Genomic DNA, 21728 nt, shown 5'->3' on the forward strand with positions numbered 1-21728 from the left:
GGAACAAGATCCTGAATCAAGTAGCTTTATGTGGATGGGTCGATGCTCTGCTCTTCTTCCTTCCCTACCTCTGATGAATCTCCCATCTTGAAATAATCTGTAATCTACTTTGTCATTCTAAAGGGGGAAGAATTTACCAGCAAATATCCTTTGGCCTCTTCTCACTGATCCTGAGATGTTTTGTATCAAGTAAATTATACATTGGTTCTAACAATTCTTAACTTCCTCAGAATATCTCTTGGTATTTACAAGAGTTTTTCTTTTTTTTAAACTTTACTACTTTTAGTGTATTATTCTAGCTCTCAAACCTGGCTGCACCTTAGAATCACTTGAAGAAGGTTTTCAAAACATCAACGACTGGGTCCCACACCCAGAAATTCTGATTCAAATCTGGAGTGGGGACTAGGCATTGGTATTAAAAATATTCCCCAGGTAATTTTAATGAACAGCCAGAGTTCAGAACCACTATAAAATATTGTTGATAGAATTAAAAATAGAGTTTCGGGCCAGGAGCAAGATGGCGGAGGAGTAGGAGACCTAGATTTCGTCTGGTCTCAGGAATTCAGCGGAATAGGGATCAAACCATTCTGAACACCTACGAACTCAACAGGAGATCGAAGAGGAGAGTAGCAACAACTCTCTGAACAGAGAAGCGACCACTTACTGGAAGGTAGGACGTGCGGAGAAGTGAATCCGAGGCGATATTCGGGAGGATAGACGGCGGGGGAGGGGGCCTCCGTCGGCCGCTTCTGGCAAGTGCTAGAGCCGCGGAGCACAAAATCGGACCTTTTAAAAGTTGGCTCGGCTGAGGGACGTCGCTGCAGTGGCTAAGCAGGGGGTGGAACCCTCGCGGGACAGTGTGGTCTCAGGACCCTAGGGGTCACAGAAAGACCGGGGGTGCCTGAGTGCGCCAGAGCTCCCAGGTATCGGAGCGGGGAAGCCGGCTGCAGAGACGGAGCCAAGGCGCGGGCTCTCAGCTCGGGGTGGCCATAAACTGTGATCAGTGACAGCCGGGCCACTGCTCCCCCAGCAGGGACCCAACAAGCGGCAGAGCCGGGGAGACTCCCCTTCCTCCCCCGGGAGGAGCGGCGCGGGAGCGCACCGCAGGGATCTGCTGGGTTTGGAGACTCCACACGGGGTCGGGTGCCAGACATAGAAACGCTCGGTCACAGGCCGGGTGAGCACGGAGTGCGGCCGGAGACCGGGGACATGGGAGTGAATGCTTTTCTCTGGGGGCGCACTGAGGAGCGGGGCCCCGAGTTCTCAGCTCCTCCGGGTGGAGATTGGGAGGCCACCATTTTTGCCCTGGTCCTCCAAGGCTGTGCCGAGAGCTGGCAGGGAACAAAAGCTCCTGAGGTCAAACCCGAGCAGCTTGCTTAGCCCGGACCGACAAGGGCGGGGCAATTCCGCCTCCGGCAAAGACATTTGGAAACCACAGCAACAGGCCCCTCCCCCAGAAGATCAGCACGAACAGCCAGCAAGCCAAGACCAAGTTTACTGATCAAGGAGAACGGGAGAACTCCAGCGCTAGGGGAATACTGCACATAGAATTCATGGCCTTTTTTTACCATGATTCATTAGTTCATCAAAGTTAATTTTTGTTAACTGGTTTTTTTTAATTTTTCTTTTTCCCTTTTTCAACCAACATCTTATCAATCCTTTTAAAAAAAAACATTTTTTATTTTTCATTTTTAGAATCATATTTTATCCCTCCATAGTAGTTACCCTTATTTTTGGCATATATATATATAAGTTGTTCTCTCTTTAAAATTTTGAGATACAGTTTCTTCTAACAGATCAAAATATACCCTAAATCACTAGTGTATGGCTTTGTTCTAGTCTCCTGCCTGATCACATTCTCTCCCTTTTTCCTTTTTTTTTTTTCTTAAATTTTCTTTCTTTTTTCAAACAACTTCTTATCAAGTCCTTTTATAAAATCTTTTATAATTTTCATCTTTACAGTCATCTTCCATCCCTTCATTGTATCAACCCTTATTTTGTACATATATGTCTTTCTTCCTTTAAAATTTTAGGAGGCACTTTTTTCTAACAGACCAAAATATGCCCAAAATCTAGTGTGTGGCACTGATCTATGCACTAGCCTGATCATATTTGATCATATTCTGCTTTTTTTGTATTGTTCTGTTTTTGTTTTTATCTTTTTTTCTTTTTTTTTTCTCTCTCTTTTTTCTTTCTTTCCCTTTCTTTTCCACTGGTTTCAGGTCTTTTCTGATTTGTATACAGTATATTTGCTGGGGACGTTGTAAACCTGTTAGCATTTGGTTCTCTCATTCATCTATTCTCCTCTGGACGAAATGACAAGACGAAAAAAATCACCTCAGCAAAAAGAACAAGAGGTAGTACCGTCAGCCAGGGACCTACTCAATATGGACATTAGTACGATGTCGACCTAGAGTTCAGACTCATGACTTTAAAGATAGTAGCTGGGCTTGAAAAAAGCATGGAAGTTATTAGAGAAACCCTTTCTGGAGAAATAAAAGAACTAAAATCTAACCAAGTCAAAATCAAAAAGGCTATTGATGAAGTGCAATAAAAAATGGGGGCACTAAATGCTAGGATAAATGAGGCAGAAGAGAGAATCAGCGATATAGAAGACCAAATGATGGAAAATAAAGAGGCTGAGAAAAAGAGAGAGAAACAACTACAGGATCACGAGGGCAGAATTCGAGAGATAAGCGATACAATAAGACGAAACAACATTAGAATAATTGGGATCCCAGAAGAAGAAGAAAGAGAGAGAGGGGGGCAGAAGGTATATTGGAGCAAATAATAGCAGAGAACTTCCCTAATGTGAGGAAGGAAACAGGCATCAAAATCCAGGAGGCACAGAGAACCCCTCTCAAAATCAATAATAATAGGTCAACACCCCGACATCTAATAGTAAAACTTACGAGTCTCAGAGACAAAGAGAAAATCCTGAAAGCAGCTCGGGAGAAGAGATATGTAACCTACAATGGTAGAAACATTAGATTGGCAACAGACCTATCCACAGAGACCTGGCAGGCCAGAAAGGACTGGCAAGATATCTTCAGAGCACTAAACGAGAAAAATATGCAGCCAAGAATACTATATCCAGCTAGGCTGTCATTGAAAATAGAAGGAGAGATTAAAAGCTTCCAGAACAAACAAAAACTAAAGGAATTTGCAAACACGAAAGCAGCCCTCCAAGAAATATTGAAAGGGGTCCTCTAAGCAAAGAGAGAGCCTAAAAGCAGCATAGATCAGAAAGGAACACAGACAATATACAGTAACAGTCACCTTACAGGCAATACAATGGCACTAAATTCATACCTTTCAATCGTTACCCTGAATGTAAATGGGCTAAATGCCCCAATCAAAAGATACAGCCTATCAGATCAGATAAAAAAACAAGACCCGTTGACATGCTATCTGCAAGAGACTCATTTTAGACCCAAAGACACCCCCACATTGAAAGTGAGGGGGTGGAAAACCATTTACCATGCTAATGGACACCAAAAGAAAGCTGGGGTGGCAATCCTTAGATCAGACAAATTAGATTTTAAAACAAAGACTGTAATAAGAGATGAGGAAGGACACTATATCCTACTTAAAGGGTCTATCCAACAAGAAGATCTAACAATAGTAAATATCTATGCCCCGAACATGGGAGCAGCCAATTATATAAGGCAATTAATAACAAAAGCAAAGAAACACATTGACAACAATACAATAATAGTGGGGGACTTTAACACCCCCCTGACTGAAATGGACAGATCATCTAAGCAAAAGATCAACAAGGAAATAAAGACTTTAAATGAAACACTGGACTAAATGGACTTCACAGACATATTCAGAACATTCCATCCCAAAGCAACGGAATACACATTCTTCTCTAGTGCCCATGGAACATTCTCCAGAATTGATCCCATCCTAGGTCACAAATCAGGTCTCAACCGGTACCAAAAGACTGGGATCATTCCCTGCATATTTTCAGACCACAATGCTTTGAAACTAGAACTCAATCACAAGAGGAAAGTCGGAAAGAACTCAAATACATGGAGGCTAAAGAGCATCCTACTAAAGAATGAATGGGTCAACCAGGAAATTAAAGAAGAATGAAAAAAATTCATGGAAACCAATGAAAATGAAAACACAACTGTTCAAAATCTTTGGGATACAGCAAAGGCAGTCCTGAGAGGAAAGTATATAGCAATACAAGCCTTTCTCAAGAAACAAGAAAGGTCTCCAATACACAACCTAACCCTACACCTAAAGGAGCTGGAGAAAGAACAGCAAATAAAGCCTAAACCCAGCAGGAGAAGAGAAATACTAGAGATCAGAGCAGATATCAATGAACTAGAAGCCAAAGGAACAGTAGAACAGATCAACGAAACTAGGAGCTGGTTCTTTGAAAGAATTAACAAGATTGATAAACCCCTGGCCAGACTGATCAAAAAGAAAAGAGAAATGACCCAAATCAACAAAATCATGAATGAAAGAGGAGAGATCACAACCAACACCAAAGTAATACAAACAATTATAAGAACATATTATGAGCACTCTATGCCAGCAAATTAGATAACCTGGAAGAAATGGGTGCATTCCTAGATGTGTATCAACTACCAAAATTGAACCAGGAAGAAATAGAAAAGCTGAATAGACCTATAACCACTAAGGAAATTGAAGCAGTCATCAAAAATCTCCCAACAAACAAAAGCCCAGGGCCAGATGGCTTCCTAGGGGAATTCTATCAGACATTTAAAGAAGAATTAATACCTATTCTCCTGAAACTGTTCCAAAAAATAGAAATGGAAGGAAAACTTCCGAACTCATTTTATGAGGCCAGCATTACCTTGATCCCAAAACCAGACAAAGACCCCATCAAAAAGGAGAATTACAGACCAATATCCTTGATGAACATGGATGCAAAAATTCTCACCAAAATACTAGCCAATAGGATCCAACAGTACATTAAAAGGATTCTTCACCACGACCAAGTGGGATTTATCCCTGGGCTGCAAGGCTGGTTCAACATCCGCAAATCAATCAACGTGATACAATACATTAACAAAAGAAAGAACAAGAATCATATGATCCTCTCAATAGATGCAGAAAAAGCATTTGACAAAGTACAGCATCCTTTCTTGATCAAAACTCTTCAGAGTATAGGGATAGAGGGTACATACCTCAATATCATAAAAGCCATCTATGAAGAACCTACAGCGAATATCATTCTCAATGGGGAAAGGCTGAGAGCTTTTCCCCTAAGGTCAGGAACGCGGCAGGGATGTCCACTCTCACCGCTGCTATTCAACATAGTCTTAGAAGTCCTAGCCACAGCAATCAGACAACAAAAAGAGATCAAAGGCATCCAAATCGGCAAAGAGGAAGTCAAACTCTCACTCTTTGCAGATGATATGATACTGTATGTGGAAAACCCAAAAGAGTCCACCCCAAAACTGCTAGAACTCATACAGGAATTCAGTCAAGTAGCAGGCTATAAAATCAATGCACAGAAATCAGTGGCATTCCTATACACCAACAACAAGACAGAAGAGAGACAAATCAAGGAGTCTATCCCATTCACAATTGCACCCCAAACCATAAGATACCTAGGAATAAATTTAACCAAAGAGGCAAAGGATCTGTACTCAGAAAACTATAAAATACTCAAGAAAGAAATTGAAGAAGACACAAAGAAATGGAAAAACGTTCCATGCTCATGGATTGGGAGAACCAACATTGTGAAGATGTCAATGCTGCCTAGAGCAATCTACACATTCAATGCAATCCCCATCAAAATACCATCCACTTTTTTCAAAGAAATGGAACAAATAATCCTACAATTTGTATGGAACCAGAAGAGACCCCGAATAGCCAGAGGAATCTTGAAAAAGACAAGCAAAGCTGGCGGCATCACAATTCCGGACTTCCAGCTCTATTACAAAGCTGTCATCATCAAGACAGTATGGTACTGGCACAAACACAGACACATAGATCAATGGAACAGAAGAGAGAGCCCAGAAATGGACCCTCAACTCTATGGTCAACTTATCTTTGACAAAGCAGGAAAGAATGTCCAATGGCAAAAAGACAGTCTCTTCAACAAATGGTGTTGGGAAAATTGGACAGCCACATGCAGAAGAATGAAACTGGACCATTTCCTTACACCACACACAAAAATAGACTCCAAATGGTTGAAAGACCTAAACGTGAGACAGGAGTCCATCCAAATCCTAAAGGAGAACACAGGTAGCAACCTCTTCGACCTCAGCCACAGCAACTTCTTCCTAGACACATCGCCAAAGGCACGGGAAGCCAGGGCAAAAATGAACTATTGGGATTTCATCAAGATAAAAAGCTTTTGCACAGCAAAAAAACAGTCCACAAAACCAAAAGACAACCGACAGAATGGGAGCAAATATTTGCAAATGACTTATCAGATAAAGGGCTAGTATCCAAAATCTATAAAGAACTTATCAAACTCAACACCCAAAGAACAAATAATCCCATCAAGAAATGGGCAGAAGATATGAACAGACATTTTTCCAAAGAAGACATCCAAATGGCCAACAGGCACATGAAAAAGTGCTCAACATCGCTCGGCATCAGGGAAATCCAAATCAAAACCTCCATGAGATACCACCTCACACCCGTCAGAATGGCTAAAATTACCAAGTCAGGGAACGACAGATGTTCGCAGGGATGTGGAGAAAGGGGAACCCTCCTACACTGTTGGTGGGAATGCAAGCTGGTGCAACCCCTCTGGAAAACAGTATGGAGGTTCCTCAAACAGTTGAAGTTAGAGCTACCGTTCGATCCAGCAATTGCACTACTGGGTATTTACCCCAAAGATACAAATGTAGGGATCCGAAGGGGTACGTGCACCCCAATGTTTATAGCAGCAATGTGCACAATAGCCAAACTGTGGAAAGAGCCAAGATGCCCATCGACAGATGAATGGATAAAGAAGAGGTGGTATATATACACAATGGAATATTATGCAGCCATCAAAAGGAATAAGATCTTGCCATTTGCAACGACGTGGATGGAACTGGAGGGTGTTATGCTAAGTGAAATAAGTCAATCAGAGAAAGACATGTATCATATGACCTCACTGATATGAGGAATCCTTAATCAGGAAACAAACTGAGGGTTGCTGGAGTGGTCGGGGGTCGAAGGGATGGGGTGGCTTGGTGATAGACATTGGGGAGGGTATGTGCTACGGTGAGCGCTGTGAGTTGTGTAAGACTGTTGAATCACAGATCTGTACTTCTGAAACAACGCAACATATTTTAAGAAAAAAGAAAAAGAAGAAGATAACAGGAGAGGAAGAATGAAGGGGAGTAAGTCAGAGGGGGAGAGGAACCATGAGAGAGGATGGACTCTGAAAAACAAACTGAGGGTTCTAGAGGGGAGGAGGGGTGGGGGATGGGTTAGCCTGGTGATGGGTATTAAAGAGGGCACATTCTGCATGGAGCACTGGGTTTTATGAACAAACAATGAATCATGGAACACTACATCAAAAACTAATGATGTAATATATGGTGATATACATAACAATAAAAAAATTAAAAAAAATATTGTTGATAGGAATTAGTGAAGACCTAAATGAGTGGACATATCATGTACATGTATTGGAAGACTTAAATAGTGTTAAGGTGGCTGTACTTCTCAACATGGACCATAGATTCAACAGAATCCTTGTCAAAATCCCAGTTGACTTCTTTGTAAAAACTGACAAGCTGATCCTGAAATTCACATGGAGATTCAAGGGATTCAGAATAGCCAAAATAATATTGAAAAAGGAGAAATTCAGAGGACCCACACTTCTTGACTTAAAAACTTACTACAAAGTTACAATACATGAGACAATAAAGATAAACATATAGATCAATGGAATAGAATTTGAGAATCCAGAAATAAACCCTCCCTTTTACAATCAATTCATCTTCAACAAGGGTGCCGAGATGATCACTGGGAAAGGAATACTCTCATGAACAAATGGTGATAGGACAGTTGGATATCTGTGTGCAAAAGACTGAAGTTGGACTTTGACATCACACCATATATAAAAAATTGAATAAAAGTGGATCAAAGACTTAAATGTAAGAGCCACAATTGTAAAACTCTTAGAAGAAAACATAGGTATAAATATTTGTGACATTGGAGTAGGCAACCCTTTCTTAAATCTGACACCAAAAGCACAAAGTACAGACAGCATAAGAAAAAAGGAATAAACTGATCATTACCAAATGACAAACTTGGATGCTTCAAAGAACATCATCAACAAAGTGAAAAGAAAATCCATAGAATGGAAGAAAATCTTCTCAAATCATATATCTGATAAGGGACTTGTGTCTATAATATATAAAAAACTCTTGAAATCAAAGCTAAAAAAACCCCAAATAACCCAACTCAAAAAGGCAAAGGATTTGGACAGAGAGTTCTCCAAAGTGAACATACACCTGGCTGATAAGGGCAGTAAAAAATGCTCATCAGTAGTTCTTCAGGGAAATGCAAATAAAACCACAATGAAGTACCACCTCACACCCCTTAGGATGGCTATGTTTAGAAACACAGATAATAGCAAGTGTTGGTGAGAATGTGCTGGTTGGGATGTAAATGATGCACCTGCTTTGGAAAATGGTTAAACATAGAGTAGCCATATGATTCAGTAGTTCCACTCCTATGCATCTGCCCAAGAGAAAAAAAAGTACATGCCTACACAAGAACTTGTACATGAATGTTCATAGCAGCATTATTCATAACAGCCATTTAGAAACAACACAAATGTCCTTCAGCTGATCGGTGATATGTAAAATGTGGTGTAGCCATACAATAGAATGTTATTTAGCCATAAAAAGTGCTAAAACATTCTACTACATGGATGATCCTTGAAAATTTATGCAAAGTGAAGAAGTCAGGCACAAAGGACGGCACATGGCAGGATTCCATTTCTGTGAAATGTCCAGATTAGGGAAATCTATAGAGACTGAGTAGATTAGTGGTAGCCTCAGAGAAACAGGCTGAGGGGATTGGAAACGGGGTGACAGTGAAAGGGTATGTTGTTTTTTGGGAGGTAATGAGGATGTTCTATAATTGGTTCTGGTGATGGTTACATAACTCTGAATATACTGAAAACCATTGAATTGTACAGTCAAATACATGAGCTCTATTGTACATGAATTATATCTCAATAAATCTATTTTTTAAACAACCACCACCACTGCTTTAGGGGTTTAGTATTTTCTAGACCAGTAGCAGAGGTTACTTTATCTCAAAATAACTAAATCTGCAGTTAAAGTAATGGTTTGTCAACTGAGGGGTGTCTTGATCATTGCCAATTAATTCAAGTAATGAGTCTATCCTTAGCTTACTCAAAGTAGTGATATTAGCATATCTTTTAACCAACACTGGTCTAATTTTTTTGAATAACTAAATAAACATTGGCAAAGAAAAGAAGTAGCCTTAAAAGGCCTGCTTTTGAAGAAGGTGGCCACATTGAAATATTTTCTCATGAACTCTGTTGACTTTTACATTCAATCAGTGATATTCACCAAATTCTTATAGAATGGCTTCTCTTGGGGGATTGATCAGGGTACCATCTTTTTGTCCTCCTAGACCAGGCTAACTCCTTGAACTTTTTAAAGCCATATGAACCTTGAGTACAGATTAATAGATAAATTAACAGTGGGAGACAATTCCAAAGGTAGGCATTCCCTATTTCCATGAACCCTTCTGCCCCCAACCATCTGACATCAGAGGACATTATTTAAATTCAAATATAGAAATTATTGTTGAAGAATATTTTTTATAATAAGGGTCTCATTAAATGCATTTTTTCCCCCATTAAAGTCCCAGACATTCCCACTACATGCATTGTGTATACATAGTGTAAAAGCTCACTAGGATTTTGGGTGTTAAGTAGTATTTTCTAAGCAGCATTCCATGCATCCTTTGGCAACACTTTAGCGAAATAGCTATACACACATCAAGCCACAGAGAAAGATGAAGACTGAACAACACTAAAAACAAAGACTGATACACAACCCACTGTGAGAATGTGTGAGAAACCTTTGCTACCTGTAAGGGCAGGGGGAACCTTGATGACAACATGAGGTGGGAAGTAATTTTCACTTATTCCATTAATTCAGAGGACCAAAGAAGGAGTCGGTAGGGTTATCACTGAAATGAATTCCAGGCATATTTAATATTTTTATGTGAAGCAATAAAAGAATAAGAAGACTATATAGTTGAGTAGTAATTGATATTGGAGTGGAGAAGGCCTTTAAAATCAAATGAACAAAGTGGAGATATTTAATAAATTTGACATCATAGAAATCATGTATGTCTAAATATCGAACTCACTATGCAAAAATAAAAGACAAGGGACAAACTGGTTAAAAATATGCATATATTATTATATTATATATCTATGCTTACATTTATGGCATTTATGATGGGAAAAGATCGAATTTTAAATAGAAGAATCCTTATAAATTAATAAGAAAAAAACAACAGAAAAAGCGCAGAAGCAGGTAATTCGTAAAAGAAGAAAATTGAATGATGAACAAATACATAGTTAAAATATCAACCTGCAGTTAACCCAGTAATGGGTATTAAAGAGGGCACGTATTGCATGGAGCCCTGGGTGTTATATGCAAACAATGAATCATGGAACACTACATCAAAAACTGATGATGTACGGTATGGTGACTCACATAACATAATAAAATAAAATTAAAAAACAAAAGAAAAAAATCAACCTGCAAATTTCACCAGGTTTGTTGTTTGGGGGAGGGGTCCTATCACGCTGACAGAAATGGAGAGGATTTGGTAGTGACCGCTTAGTAGGTGAGGAGAGGAAGCGTACTCTCATTTATTGTTGTAAATGGGTACAGCTTCTCGGAAGGGCAATTTGGCTGTATTTGTCAAAACCTTGAAAAAAGGCATACCCCTTTGGTGGTGTCTCAACATTTACTGAGGTTGTTCATCATGGTATAGTTCAATGTCGTGGGAAAATGTTCAAGTTTAGAATGAAAAGGTGGGGGGCACCTGGGTGGCTCAGTCGGTTTTAAACGTCCCACTCTTGATCTCAGTTCAGGTCATGATCTCAGGGTCATGAGATCGAGCCGACACGGGCTTGCACTCAGTAGGGAGTCTGCTTGAGATTCTCTTTCTTCCTTTCCCTCTGCCCCTGCCCCTGCTCTCTCTAAATACAGAAATAAAATCTTAAAAAAAAATAAAATGAAAAGGCAGGCCACAAAACAATACACATAGGGTGATCCCTCTGTGCTTGAAAAAGTGAAAACAGTGACCATGTGCACTTCTTAAATGTCTTCTCGGTGCTATTTTGAATTTCTAGACTTTCTAATGTGAATATGAATTTCAGAGGGCAGCGAGAAATGTTTATTTTTTTTTTAAGATTTTATTTATTCATTTGAGACACAGAGATCCAGAGCGAGAGAGCATGAGCAGGGAGAGAGGCAGAGGGAGGAGAAGCAGGCTTCCCGCTGAGCCAGGAGCCCGATGTGGGGCTCGATCCCAGGACCCTGGGATCATGACCTGAGCCGAAGGCAGACGCTTAACCATCTGAGCCACCCAGGCGTCCTGAGAAATGTTTACTTAATACGTCTCTGATATAACACATGCTGCGTAATAGCATATATATCCTCGAGGCATCAGAATGCCATGTGTGTGGTCAAGTAGGGCAGTGTACAGAGGTGTTTGTCTGAGTGTAGGAGCTGAGCTGCGGGGTACAGGCAATGGAGGGAGGGCTGGCCTCCCGGTGTGGAAGTCAAATTTCTATTTGGACCAAAGAGCTGGGTCTGTTGCGGTTATATGCACTGCCAGAGGGAGATCCCTTTTTGGCTGCCCCTTTCCCTCCCCAGTTTACTTTGTCTTGGAAGAATAGTTATTATAAAAGAAGCCTGCACTGAGTTCAACCTTGCACATCACCAGAATTTATTTACTAACTTATTGTTATATTGTTTTAGTTAAGGGCCAGAGATAAAAACAAAGACAAATCCTACAGTTTTACTCCTGTCCCAAATTGTTCCATAATATAATTTTCCTGTAGCCCTATAAAGGGGTGAACCTCAGTTTAATGTTTAGATTGCAGGACCATGAGGGCATAAAGGTAAATAAGTGGGTGTAAAAATTGTTTTCTTGTTTTAGTTGACAATTTTTTTTCCAGGAAGAGTTTTCCTTTGTTGATGTTTTGTTACATTGTTGACTTTGGATGTTATACCCAATGATGAAAACATTAATGTGTTTTTTTTTTCAATTGAGTAGGAAGTTGATATTATTCTGTGTTGTCAAGAAAGGATGAAGCTGCATTTGGATAAGGCCATTGCTCAACTTGCGTAAGATCTTTCACTCTATATACAATTTAAAATCTATCTCAAAACTATGCTTTCATGCCTCCCATTCAAATTTCTCTTAGCTTCTCATGTAAGGATTTCTTATATATGGATACACATGCACACACACACACACACACACGTGCACATATACATTTTTATTTGGAGGTTGAGATGAGTTCTTGGAGTGCTTGCTTTAAATTTGTAGCTAAAGAAATAATTTTGAGGGGCGCCTGGGTGGCTCAGTCAGTTAAGCATCAGGCTCTTGGTTTCAGCTCAGGTCATGATCTCAGGGTTATGAGATTGAGCCCTGTGTGGGGCTTTGTGCTCAGCATGGCGTCTGCTTGAGATTCCCTCCCCCTCTGCCTCTCCCCAAACTTACACATGCAGGCACGTGTACTCTCTCTCTCAAATATATAAATAAAATCTTAAAAAACTAATTTTGAGATGCTAAAGAAAGGATTTCTGCCCTACCTTGGAGTATGGCTAAGAGTTCTTTTAACTCAAAAGACTTTCATTCTTTGAGGAGAGATTGACTTGTATATATTCAGCCCAACAGCTGGATAAGTGATGAATTGTGGCTCACTTTCATGATTATTTCCATAGCTCCTTAAAGACTCAGCCTTCTCTGATTTCCCAGGGACCCTTGGTACCTGCTCCCCGGTGCTCTGGTTATACCATTGCAGCGCTGTAATCGTTCACCCATCCTACTCTCTCCCAGAATACAAATCCCTCTTTTGTTGGCAATAGTAGATAGTAGGTACTTAATATTTACGGTGGGGACTGCGGCGGGGGAGAATAATAATCAAAAGAAGGTCTTAAGCCATGATAACAGCCGTCAGCATAGAAAACACATTGGTTGAGCCTCTTTCCTAACATGACTAGAAAGATGAATGTTCATCTGATTATGGCCATGGAAAACAGCATCGAATATGTCACCCAAAGGAAAGGATGCTTCTGCTTATACTGACCTTGTCAGGGATAAGGTGTGAGACCCTGAAAAGAATACGTGTTATAGAGGTATCAGTTCTGCTTGTTTGTTTGCCCACTGTGCCCATCAGGATTGATGCGCCACAGGTTGGTGAAGTTTAGATGGCTGGCATCTCTTCCTTGCTGTGATTGGAAGTGTTCTTTAGTCTAGAAATGTTGAGGATGGATAGAAGATGAGTTAAGGATGACTTACTGCACATGGTTTGGTTAACTATACTGTTTACCTGAGCTATAAATACAAAGCAGTGCAGTTCTGATATTACTTTTTGGCTTCTGCTGCCTAGAAATCAGAGAACCACAGTTTAGCGTCGTTCACAGAACGGTGTCTGTTCTGTTTTCTTCGGGTCCAGTTCCCAATCCTATTTTCTTTTATAACCTAAAATCTGCAGCTCATCCTCCACGTTCTTCACTCTTCTTGCCCAGATTGTTCCACGGCTACATCTTCATATCAGTCTCTGCTACAAACCGCCTCATCTTCCCAGCCCTGTTCAGGTCTTTGCAGAAAGTTCTGGCTCCATGTATGACTTGTGTGGAACCTTTGTTGGTGATCCTTTAAAGACCTTGGTTTTCGTTTAATACGCAGTGGATAAAACGTCTACCTCATTTCCTGGGATGGTTTCTCCAGGGTTTATGGAATTCTTAACGTGGTCATTGGGCTTGGTGCAGTGGAGGCAATGGAAGGAGGGTTTCTCAACTCTATTTGCTTTGGAACACCCAACAAAGGCCTCAGTTTGGATCTCAGTTGAAAATGGAATGCACCAACATGGCAGCCAAGATTTTTCCCATCTTGGGCTATAAGACAGGTGGATGGGGTGCTGCCTCAAGCACCTTCCTTAAGGAGGTTCTGAGGTTAGGTCAGAGGTGGTCAAGGGTGTATCAGCCCAAGAGAGGAAGGGTGTGGGGCATCTTGGTCCCAGGCCTCAAATGAGAAAGGCCTTTAATCCCGGAGTTTCAACACAATAACCTGAGATGGGAGATTGAACACAGAAATATCAAGGGGAGGCAGCTCTCTCACTTTCATCTCTTGCACGTGTTTTAGAATTCACAAAAGTGTTTCAGGATCAAAATGCAGGTTACTGGCATGTTGCTACCCTCATTTCTGTTTCACACAAAAAGAAGAGCTCTGATAAGTCAAGTGACTTACCTAAAGGTACGAGATAAGCTAAGGGGAAGCTGCAGCTGGAATTAATCTATTCCATTCAAAGGAGGCTTTACCAAGTGGCTCCTGTACGCCAAGACCATTTTTTGATGCCAGGAACACCAAAATGATGATCATCTGGTTGTCTTGCTTTTTCAAATACTATCTCTATGCTAATGATCCCTCAATTTTTAGTTCCATCCCAGACCTCTCTCCCAAATTCCAACAACCTCCTTGGTATCTGCACTTGGATGTTGAATGGATGCTCAAGCTCAGTGTGTTGGCTGAACTTCTGCCTTCTTCCCAGCCTACTCTCCCACCTTTGTTGATGGAATTCTGCTATTCCAATTACTCAGCTTCACCTCTCCCCTACCCCTTCATGTTTAATATCCTAGGGGAGTCTCTTGGCTCTCTTTAAAACATACTGAGAATCTGAACACTAGTCACCTCCTTCACGGCTACCCCCTTGGTCCAAGCCACTACGGTCTCTCACCTGGGTAACTGTACCAATCTGTTAATGGGTCTCCCTGCCCCCTACAATCTGTTCTAAACCCAGCACCAAATGATCCTTCAAACTTGTAAGTCAGTGGTCTCTCATTTCACTTGGAGGAAAACTTGACTCCTTCCAATGTCCTCCAGTGAGGCCCTGAGTGATCTGCTTCTTCCTTCTGCAAGTCTTTGCTCAAACATTGCCTCCTCAAGGAGTCCTACTCTGACCATCTTATTTAAATCATCATTCGCATTCTTGTTTCCTTTTTTCTGCTTTGTTTTCTGCATTGTTCTAACAAACTACATGATTTGCTTATTCATTGGGGGTATTGCCTCTCTCCTCCCTCTAGAGTGTACGCTTGTTGGGTGCCTGGGTGGCTCAGTTGGTTAAGCGACTGCCTTCGGCTCAGGTCATGATCCTGGATCCTGGATCCATCCAGTCCCGCATCGGGCTCCCTGCTCAGCAGGGAGTCTGCTTCTCCCTCTGACACCCCCCCCTCTCATGTGCTCTCTCTCTCTCAAATAAATAAATAAAATCTTTAAAAAAAAATAGAATGTACGCTTCTTTAGAGAAGAGATGTTTGCTTTGTCCATTGATGCATTCAGGCTTGAACAGTGCCTGACAGGTAGTAGACACTCAGTAATTATTTGTTGAATCAACCACTACATGAGTAAAGACATGGCTCACCTGTCTCCCATGCCCACCCCATGGGTCTATCTCTTTGGTAGTGAGCTGCCAGGTCTCCTCTCTGTTTGGCAGGGCAGGGAGCACCATGTATCTCAGAGCCTCTTCCTTCCCAGGAGGGTGGCTACTGGAGCAGGTGAGCCTGGGGGCCCCCAATTCCTGATCTCCTTTCAATCACTCTGTCTCTGGCCCCAGAGCTCAATACTGATGCTTGGTTTCTACCTCCTGGCAAACTTCTTAGGCCTTATGTGACCGCAAACTGAGGTCACTTATGGAAGGAGGGAGTCTGTCTATAAATGTCTATACCCTATAGAACTTCTTGGGGAATTGCACTCAGGGAGTGGAGGAATTAGGGTATGGAAGAGGAAAAAGAAGAAGGAAATAGAGGCACAGATGTGGGCAGATTACTTTAAACCAGGGTCCTGTCTGGAGCAATGTTTGTGTTAGGAAGACAGATCCCAGCCCTGGGGCTCCAGATACCTGCCTTCTGTTTATCTATACCTTTTCTCCCCCAAGCCCCACCACACACCATGGGAGGGGAAGTGTGGACAGGGTTCTAATTACTCACTTGTATGAACATCTCCAGGGAAGGCTCCTTTTAATTGGGAAGCTGGACATTGTGTGAAAGAGGAGAGACCCAGATAGCAGTAGTGGCTGGGTCCCAGCACAGAAGAGCCAGTTACTCTTCCTCATATCAAATTGTTTCCTAAACCTGAAGCTCTATTTCCCCACTTGTGTTACAGAGCTAACAGAGCTTCCCAGCACGAGCTGGAGAAGGACCTGAGTGATAAACAGATGGCTTACCGAATTGACGATAAATGCCACCATCTGCGAAACACATCGGGTGGCGTCAGCTACTTTCGCGGCGTGGAGAGGGTTGATGCGACGTAAGTCAGGCATGAACCACTTCTATGATTTCGATGTCATTTAATTCATTCTTTCTCCCTTCAAAATGACGCAGCTTACAGGTTAAAATGGAAAACATGGGAAGATGTGGGGAAGATAAAACACACAACCTGCTTTGGACGAGTCTTCAGTAAGCATGCGTATTCCCGTCAGGCCTTGGCACTTGCCTCTTCTATTATTTTGTAAAAGAATATTTGTTGTTTACACTTATTGTCGTGAGCACTGAGTAGTGTATAGAATTGTCGAATCACTGTGTTGTACACCTGAAAGTAACAGGACATTGTAAGTCAACCATACCTCAAAAAGCTCAAAAAGAGCGATTTGTTGTTTGTATTTCTAACTATGAAAATAACAGCTACTTGAAGCAGAGAAACCTAGACAACACAGATGAGCATAAAGAAAATAAAGTGTTGCCAATGCGTTGGATGCCCTGGATTCTGCGGGGCACAAGCTGAAAAAGAACTTCACATTTTATTACCACTGCTTATTAAACTGGCTTCATCAATGGTTTCTTTGCCAGGTCCCTGGATGCAGTCTTGGGTTCATGGTGTTTTTCTAGCCATTCCCTTAAAAAAAAATCAGCCTGATAGATTGAGGTGAAATTCACCTACACCAAAATGCATTTGGTCTAAGCGTACATTTTGGTGAGTTTTGACAAATTTCTATGCCTATGTAACCATGACCACGGTTGAGATGAAGACTATTTTTGTCACCTCAAAGAGTTCCCTTGTTCTCCTTCCCATGCTTACGCCCCCTCCCCCTTTTAAAGTAACCCCCACATGGATTCTCTTTTGTGGGGCTGGTCACCCCCAAAGCAGCCCCATCTCTTAGCATTCCTGTAATAGAGCAGCATGTGCCAACTTTGATTTTTAGATTCTTCAGGTGTGAATCAGATTCAGACTCTATGTCCTATGTGGTCTGCTTGAAATGCCTCTTACTTGGTTTGAGGTGAGCAGGAATCATCTTCCTCTTTTCCTTCTGGGCCGGGGAGTGTGCTGTGATCAAGCCACACACACTGAGCACCTTGCCGTCCATCAAGGGCCTTCTCTATTTCCAGCATGAATTTTTAGCCAGCCTTCATGGAATGTCAGGGTATGGAGCATGTAGGGTGTTATTTTGGGTCGCTGTGGCCCGAGCTAACACCTCTAGTCAACAGTAAGAGTCTTATTTGATATCCCATTATATCAACAAGCAAAGAAATGCCACCTGTAAATCCACCATGCCCAATGTTAACTGTTAGCCCTTCTAATATTGTTCCACACATGTACATAGAGATTTATATTTTTAAAGAATGGCATTACACACATACTGTTTATATAGTCTGTCTGACTTTTCATTTCATGATGTATCAAAAACATTGTGAAAAAATTCTGCAACATAAGTTTGCATGCTATATGGATTACTTATTTAAATGTACCATAATTTACTCAGCTTTTTCTTTACTTTTGGACACTTAGACTGTTTTCAGTTTTTTAAGGGTAGTCATAAATATTGATGAAAATTAATATCCTCACGTATACACTTTTGGGTGCATTATTTCCTTACGTTGAATTTCTATATTGCTTGCTTTAGCACATACACTAACATTGGAATGATGCAGAGAAGATGAGCATGGGTCTTGGGCAAGGATGTCACACAAATTCACGAAGCACTCCTTATTTTTAGTCCTAGAGATGTAAAGTAGAGCTTCGTGACTATAGTTAATGATACTGAGTTGTATATTTTGAAAGTTATTAAGAGAGTAGAACGTAACAGTTTTGATTGAAGAAAAAATAACTATGTATGGTGATGGATGTTAACGAAATTTATTGTGACAATCAATTCGCAATGTAGACATGTATCAAATTATTATGTTGTTTACCTATCTGAAAATAATGCATGTTATATGCCAATTATATCTCAGTAAAAATTTCCATAAATGGAATTTCTGGGTTATACACATTTGATAGGGTCTTGGTGTATGTTGTCCTCTATCATGGTTCTACCAATTCAACATTCCTGCCTGCAGGATATGAGAGTAACCTTTAAAAACATGAAAATTCATGTTTCATTCACCAGAAAATTATCATTCTCTTCAGTCTTTGCTATTCTGATGAAGGGTTATTAGTAGGTTGCTGTTTTCCTTAGTACTCCTTTGATTACTCCTGAGGTTGGATATTTTCTCATATGCTTATCGGGCCAGTGAGACACATTTCTTATGAGCCCAAAATACCCATATCCTTCACCCATCCCCTGCTCCTGCCTCCCCTCCCTGCTGATTGGCAGAGGACTTAGTGTATGCTCTGGATTTACAGAAACTAAGCAGAAAAATAAGGAACAATTAAGAAAAGTTTTAAATAAGCTTTCCTCTGATGTTTATACTTTATGCAATAAACCAGGATTCAGTGATGGGGGTTTCCCCCTTTCACAAAACGAATGATCGCTTACAGTCTGTCTAGGCTGATTCATCATTGTCACCATTGTATGGTTCTACTTTTTTTTCCAGGGTCTCAGTGCCTGAGTCCTGGGCCAAATTTACAGATGACAATATCCTCCGTTCCCAAAGTGAACGAGCAGCCTCTGCCAAGCTAAGAGACGACATTCAAAACCTCTTGGTTGTGACTGCCAATGAGATGTGGAATCAGTTCAACAAAGTGAACTTGTCTTTCACCAATCGCATTGCTGAGACTGCAGATGCTAAAAATAAGATTCAGATTCACTTAGCAAAGGTAAATCAAGTGCCAGTGGTACCCCTTAGCCGACCTGGATAGATAGAGCAGGGGGCTCTGGGATCACAAATCTCTCACCACTCCTGGAGAGACGCCATAAGACGCATGAACTCCTGGCTATATAGACTAAGAAAACTTAAAAACAGTACAAAGCACACCATTTATTTTAGCCAGGTAGGCAGGTGTCAAAATGAAATTGGAATCCACTGGGGGGGGGGGGGGCGGTGGTTTGGAATACAAAGAATGCACTATGCACTGAAAGGTTCCTAGTATTTAATAGAAACAAAAATATTATGATTAAAGTTTCATGAATCACTGTATGTAACTAGGAAGTGAATTTATTATTAGAACATATGGTAGGAATGTTTTCTGTTAAATTATTTCAGGACCTTTCTCTGGAATACAAAACCAAATACAGGAAACTATTAGGTAGTTCAAAGTGTTTCTGATATTGAACTTTTTAAAGTGCTCTAGGCATAAGCATTTTACAATGACAATAAAATGAAGGATTTAAGCAGAATTTGAGTGTTTCAAGATAAACAAGGAGCTCTTTATTTAGCATTGGTCTTGGAGCTCGTATTATTTCTGTGGATTATGCTGCCTATAGGTTTTCATTTCTTATTTTAAGAACCTGACACAGTTGGCCATGTGTGCTGGAAGGCGGTATTATCCAATTGAGGGCGCCATGTTTTCTCAGACTGCAGCAATTTAACTCCCTTTCTCATGGTGTCTTCTTTGAGCAACAAATACTTATTGGACGACAGAGAGAAGGGCAGAGAGAAGTATAATATGCAGTTTTGGTCCCAGGAAGCTTATATTTGTGAAGATGTGCATACGTAGGACAAGCTCATGAACAATTAGTAACTACAATAGAAAATCACAGATCGCGGTTGCCAGATAACAGATGCAGAAAGTGTTGTTGGGGTTTGGAGAAAGAGGTGAACCTTCGGGGCGGGGGGACGACATCTCGAAAAAAGCCTCAGGAGGTAGCCAGTCAGAGGTTGAGTTCGGATCTATAAATGGAGGGCGTGTGTCCTGGGAGAGAAGCTTGCAAAGGCAGCCTGGAGCCAAGCTGTAGAGACATTGATGGGAAGGTATCCACTGGGCAGTACGAAGCTATTCTAAAGGCTTCTAGAAGGCTGACCTGATGGAGTCCCTTTGTTCAACAAATTTTTATTTACTTCTGCATTAGTTCCCTGGGGAACAACAAAAAAAACAACAAAAGTCATTTTTTTCCCCCCCACAATTCTGGAACCTAGAAGTCCAAGATCAAGGTGTCAGCAGGGTTGGTCTCCTCTGAGGTCTATCTCCTTGGCTTGAGACGGCCATCTCCCTTTGTCTTCACTTGCTCTTCCCTCCATGCGTGCCTGCGTCCTAATCTCCCCTTCTTCTTCTTCTTTTTTTTATAATATATACTTATATTTTACTAAATCTTTATGACAAGTATAACAATATATGAAACATAGGTATGTACCTGAATACCAGAAAATTTATACACATAAACCATTTAATAAATGTGCAAAATAGAGTCCACCCACAGCACATTAAAAACTAAAGCTATCAAAAGTTTAGTTGGTTTCCCAATAATTTATGTGGCGAAGCTAAACTTTTCTATAATCCTTATTATTTTACTTGCATTTCTAATCTCCCCTTCTTATAAGGACAGCAGTCCTATTGCACTAGGATGTACCCTAATGATCTCATTTTAGCATAATTACTTCTTTCAAAGGATCCATCTCCAAATACAGTCATATTCCAAGATACTGTGGGGGTGGTGTTTAGGACTTCAGCACAGAAACTTTCCTGGGGGTGGGCAGGAGGATAGCATTCAGGTTAGCACAGCTACATTGGAGGTACCGTGCTGGGCGCTTTGGGGTATGCACACATGAACAACACGCTGGCCCTGACATCTTGTATCTTAGAGTGAGACAAGACATGAAAGTAGAAAGGACCAGAAAGGTGCAGAAAGCACTCCTTGCAGCTGCAGATAAAACGTTAAGTAGTTTAGCAGAAGGAAGAGTTATTTCCACTGGGGAGAGACAGGGATGGCTTCAGGGGGCAGGGAACCCCTGAGGGTGGCTTCGGCGATAGGAACAGTGCAATGATCTTCAACAGATTGTTGAAGGCTTGGGAGGGAGGTCAAAGCTTAAGTGACAGATTTCAGGGCTCCTGGATTATGCAAGTGCTGAATCCATGAGGTTACAAATGACCATAGAATCCATGAGAGCTCTGCAGGGGAGAAAGGACGGAGCAGAGAAGTGGCTCAAGACAGAGCCTTGCACTGGGAAGTGGTGAGGAGCAGCTACAGAGAGAGGCAAGGAATTAGGAGAGCAGCTGGCCAGAGGAGACAAAACAGGGCAAGGGTTTCAAAGAGAGGGAGACATTGGGGAGGGTTATTGTTGACTTTGAGAGTACAGTTTCACGAGAGCCACTGGGTCCAGGAATATAGGGGCCTCCAGATGAGC

At 41.3% G+C, this 21728-nt stretch overlaps 1 protein-coding gene and 1 non-coding gene across 2 annotated transcripts in view; both read left to right on the plus strand.

The window, feature by feature from the left end:
- The window catches only part of TEKT3 (tektin 3), a 35967-nt gene that overhangs the window by 5450 nt on the left and 8789 nt on the right, over window positions 1-21728 (plus strand). Inside the window, exons 3-5 of the mRNA XM_028089069.2 lie at window positions 12280-12350; window positions 16393-16536; window positions 19041-19263. Coding sequence (XP_027944870.1) covers window positions 12280-12350; window positions 16393-16536; window positions 19041-19263 — 438 coding nt within the window. The remainder of the gene's footprint in view (window positions 1-12279; window positions 12351-16392; window positions 16537-19040; window positions 19264-21728) is intronic.
- LOC114197881 (U6 spliceosomal RNA) lies at window positions 18115-18218 on the plus strand. Its single transcript, XR_003606977.1, has one exon. It is a non-coding gene; the product is annotated as a U6 spliceosomal RNA (small nuclear RNA).

Source organism: Eumetopias jubatus, unplaced genomic scaffold, assembly GCF_037043125.1.
Source record: "Eumetopias jubatus isolate StellerSeaLion01/CBP00866 unplaced genomic scaffold, mEumJub1_p1.0 scaffold_10, whole genome shotgun sequence".
Classification (NCBI taxonomy): domain Eukaryota; kingdom Metazoa; phylum Chordata; class Mammalia; order Carnivora; family Otariidae; genus Eumetopias; species Eumetopias jubatus.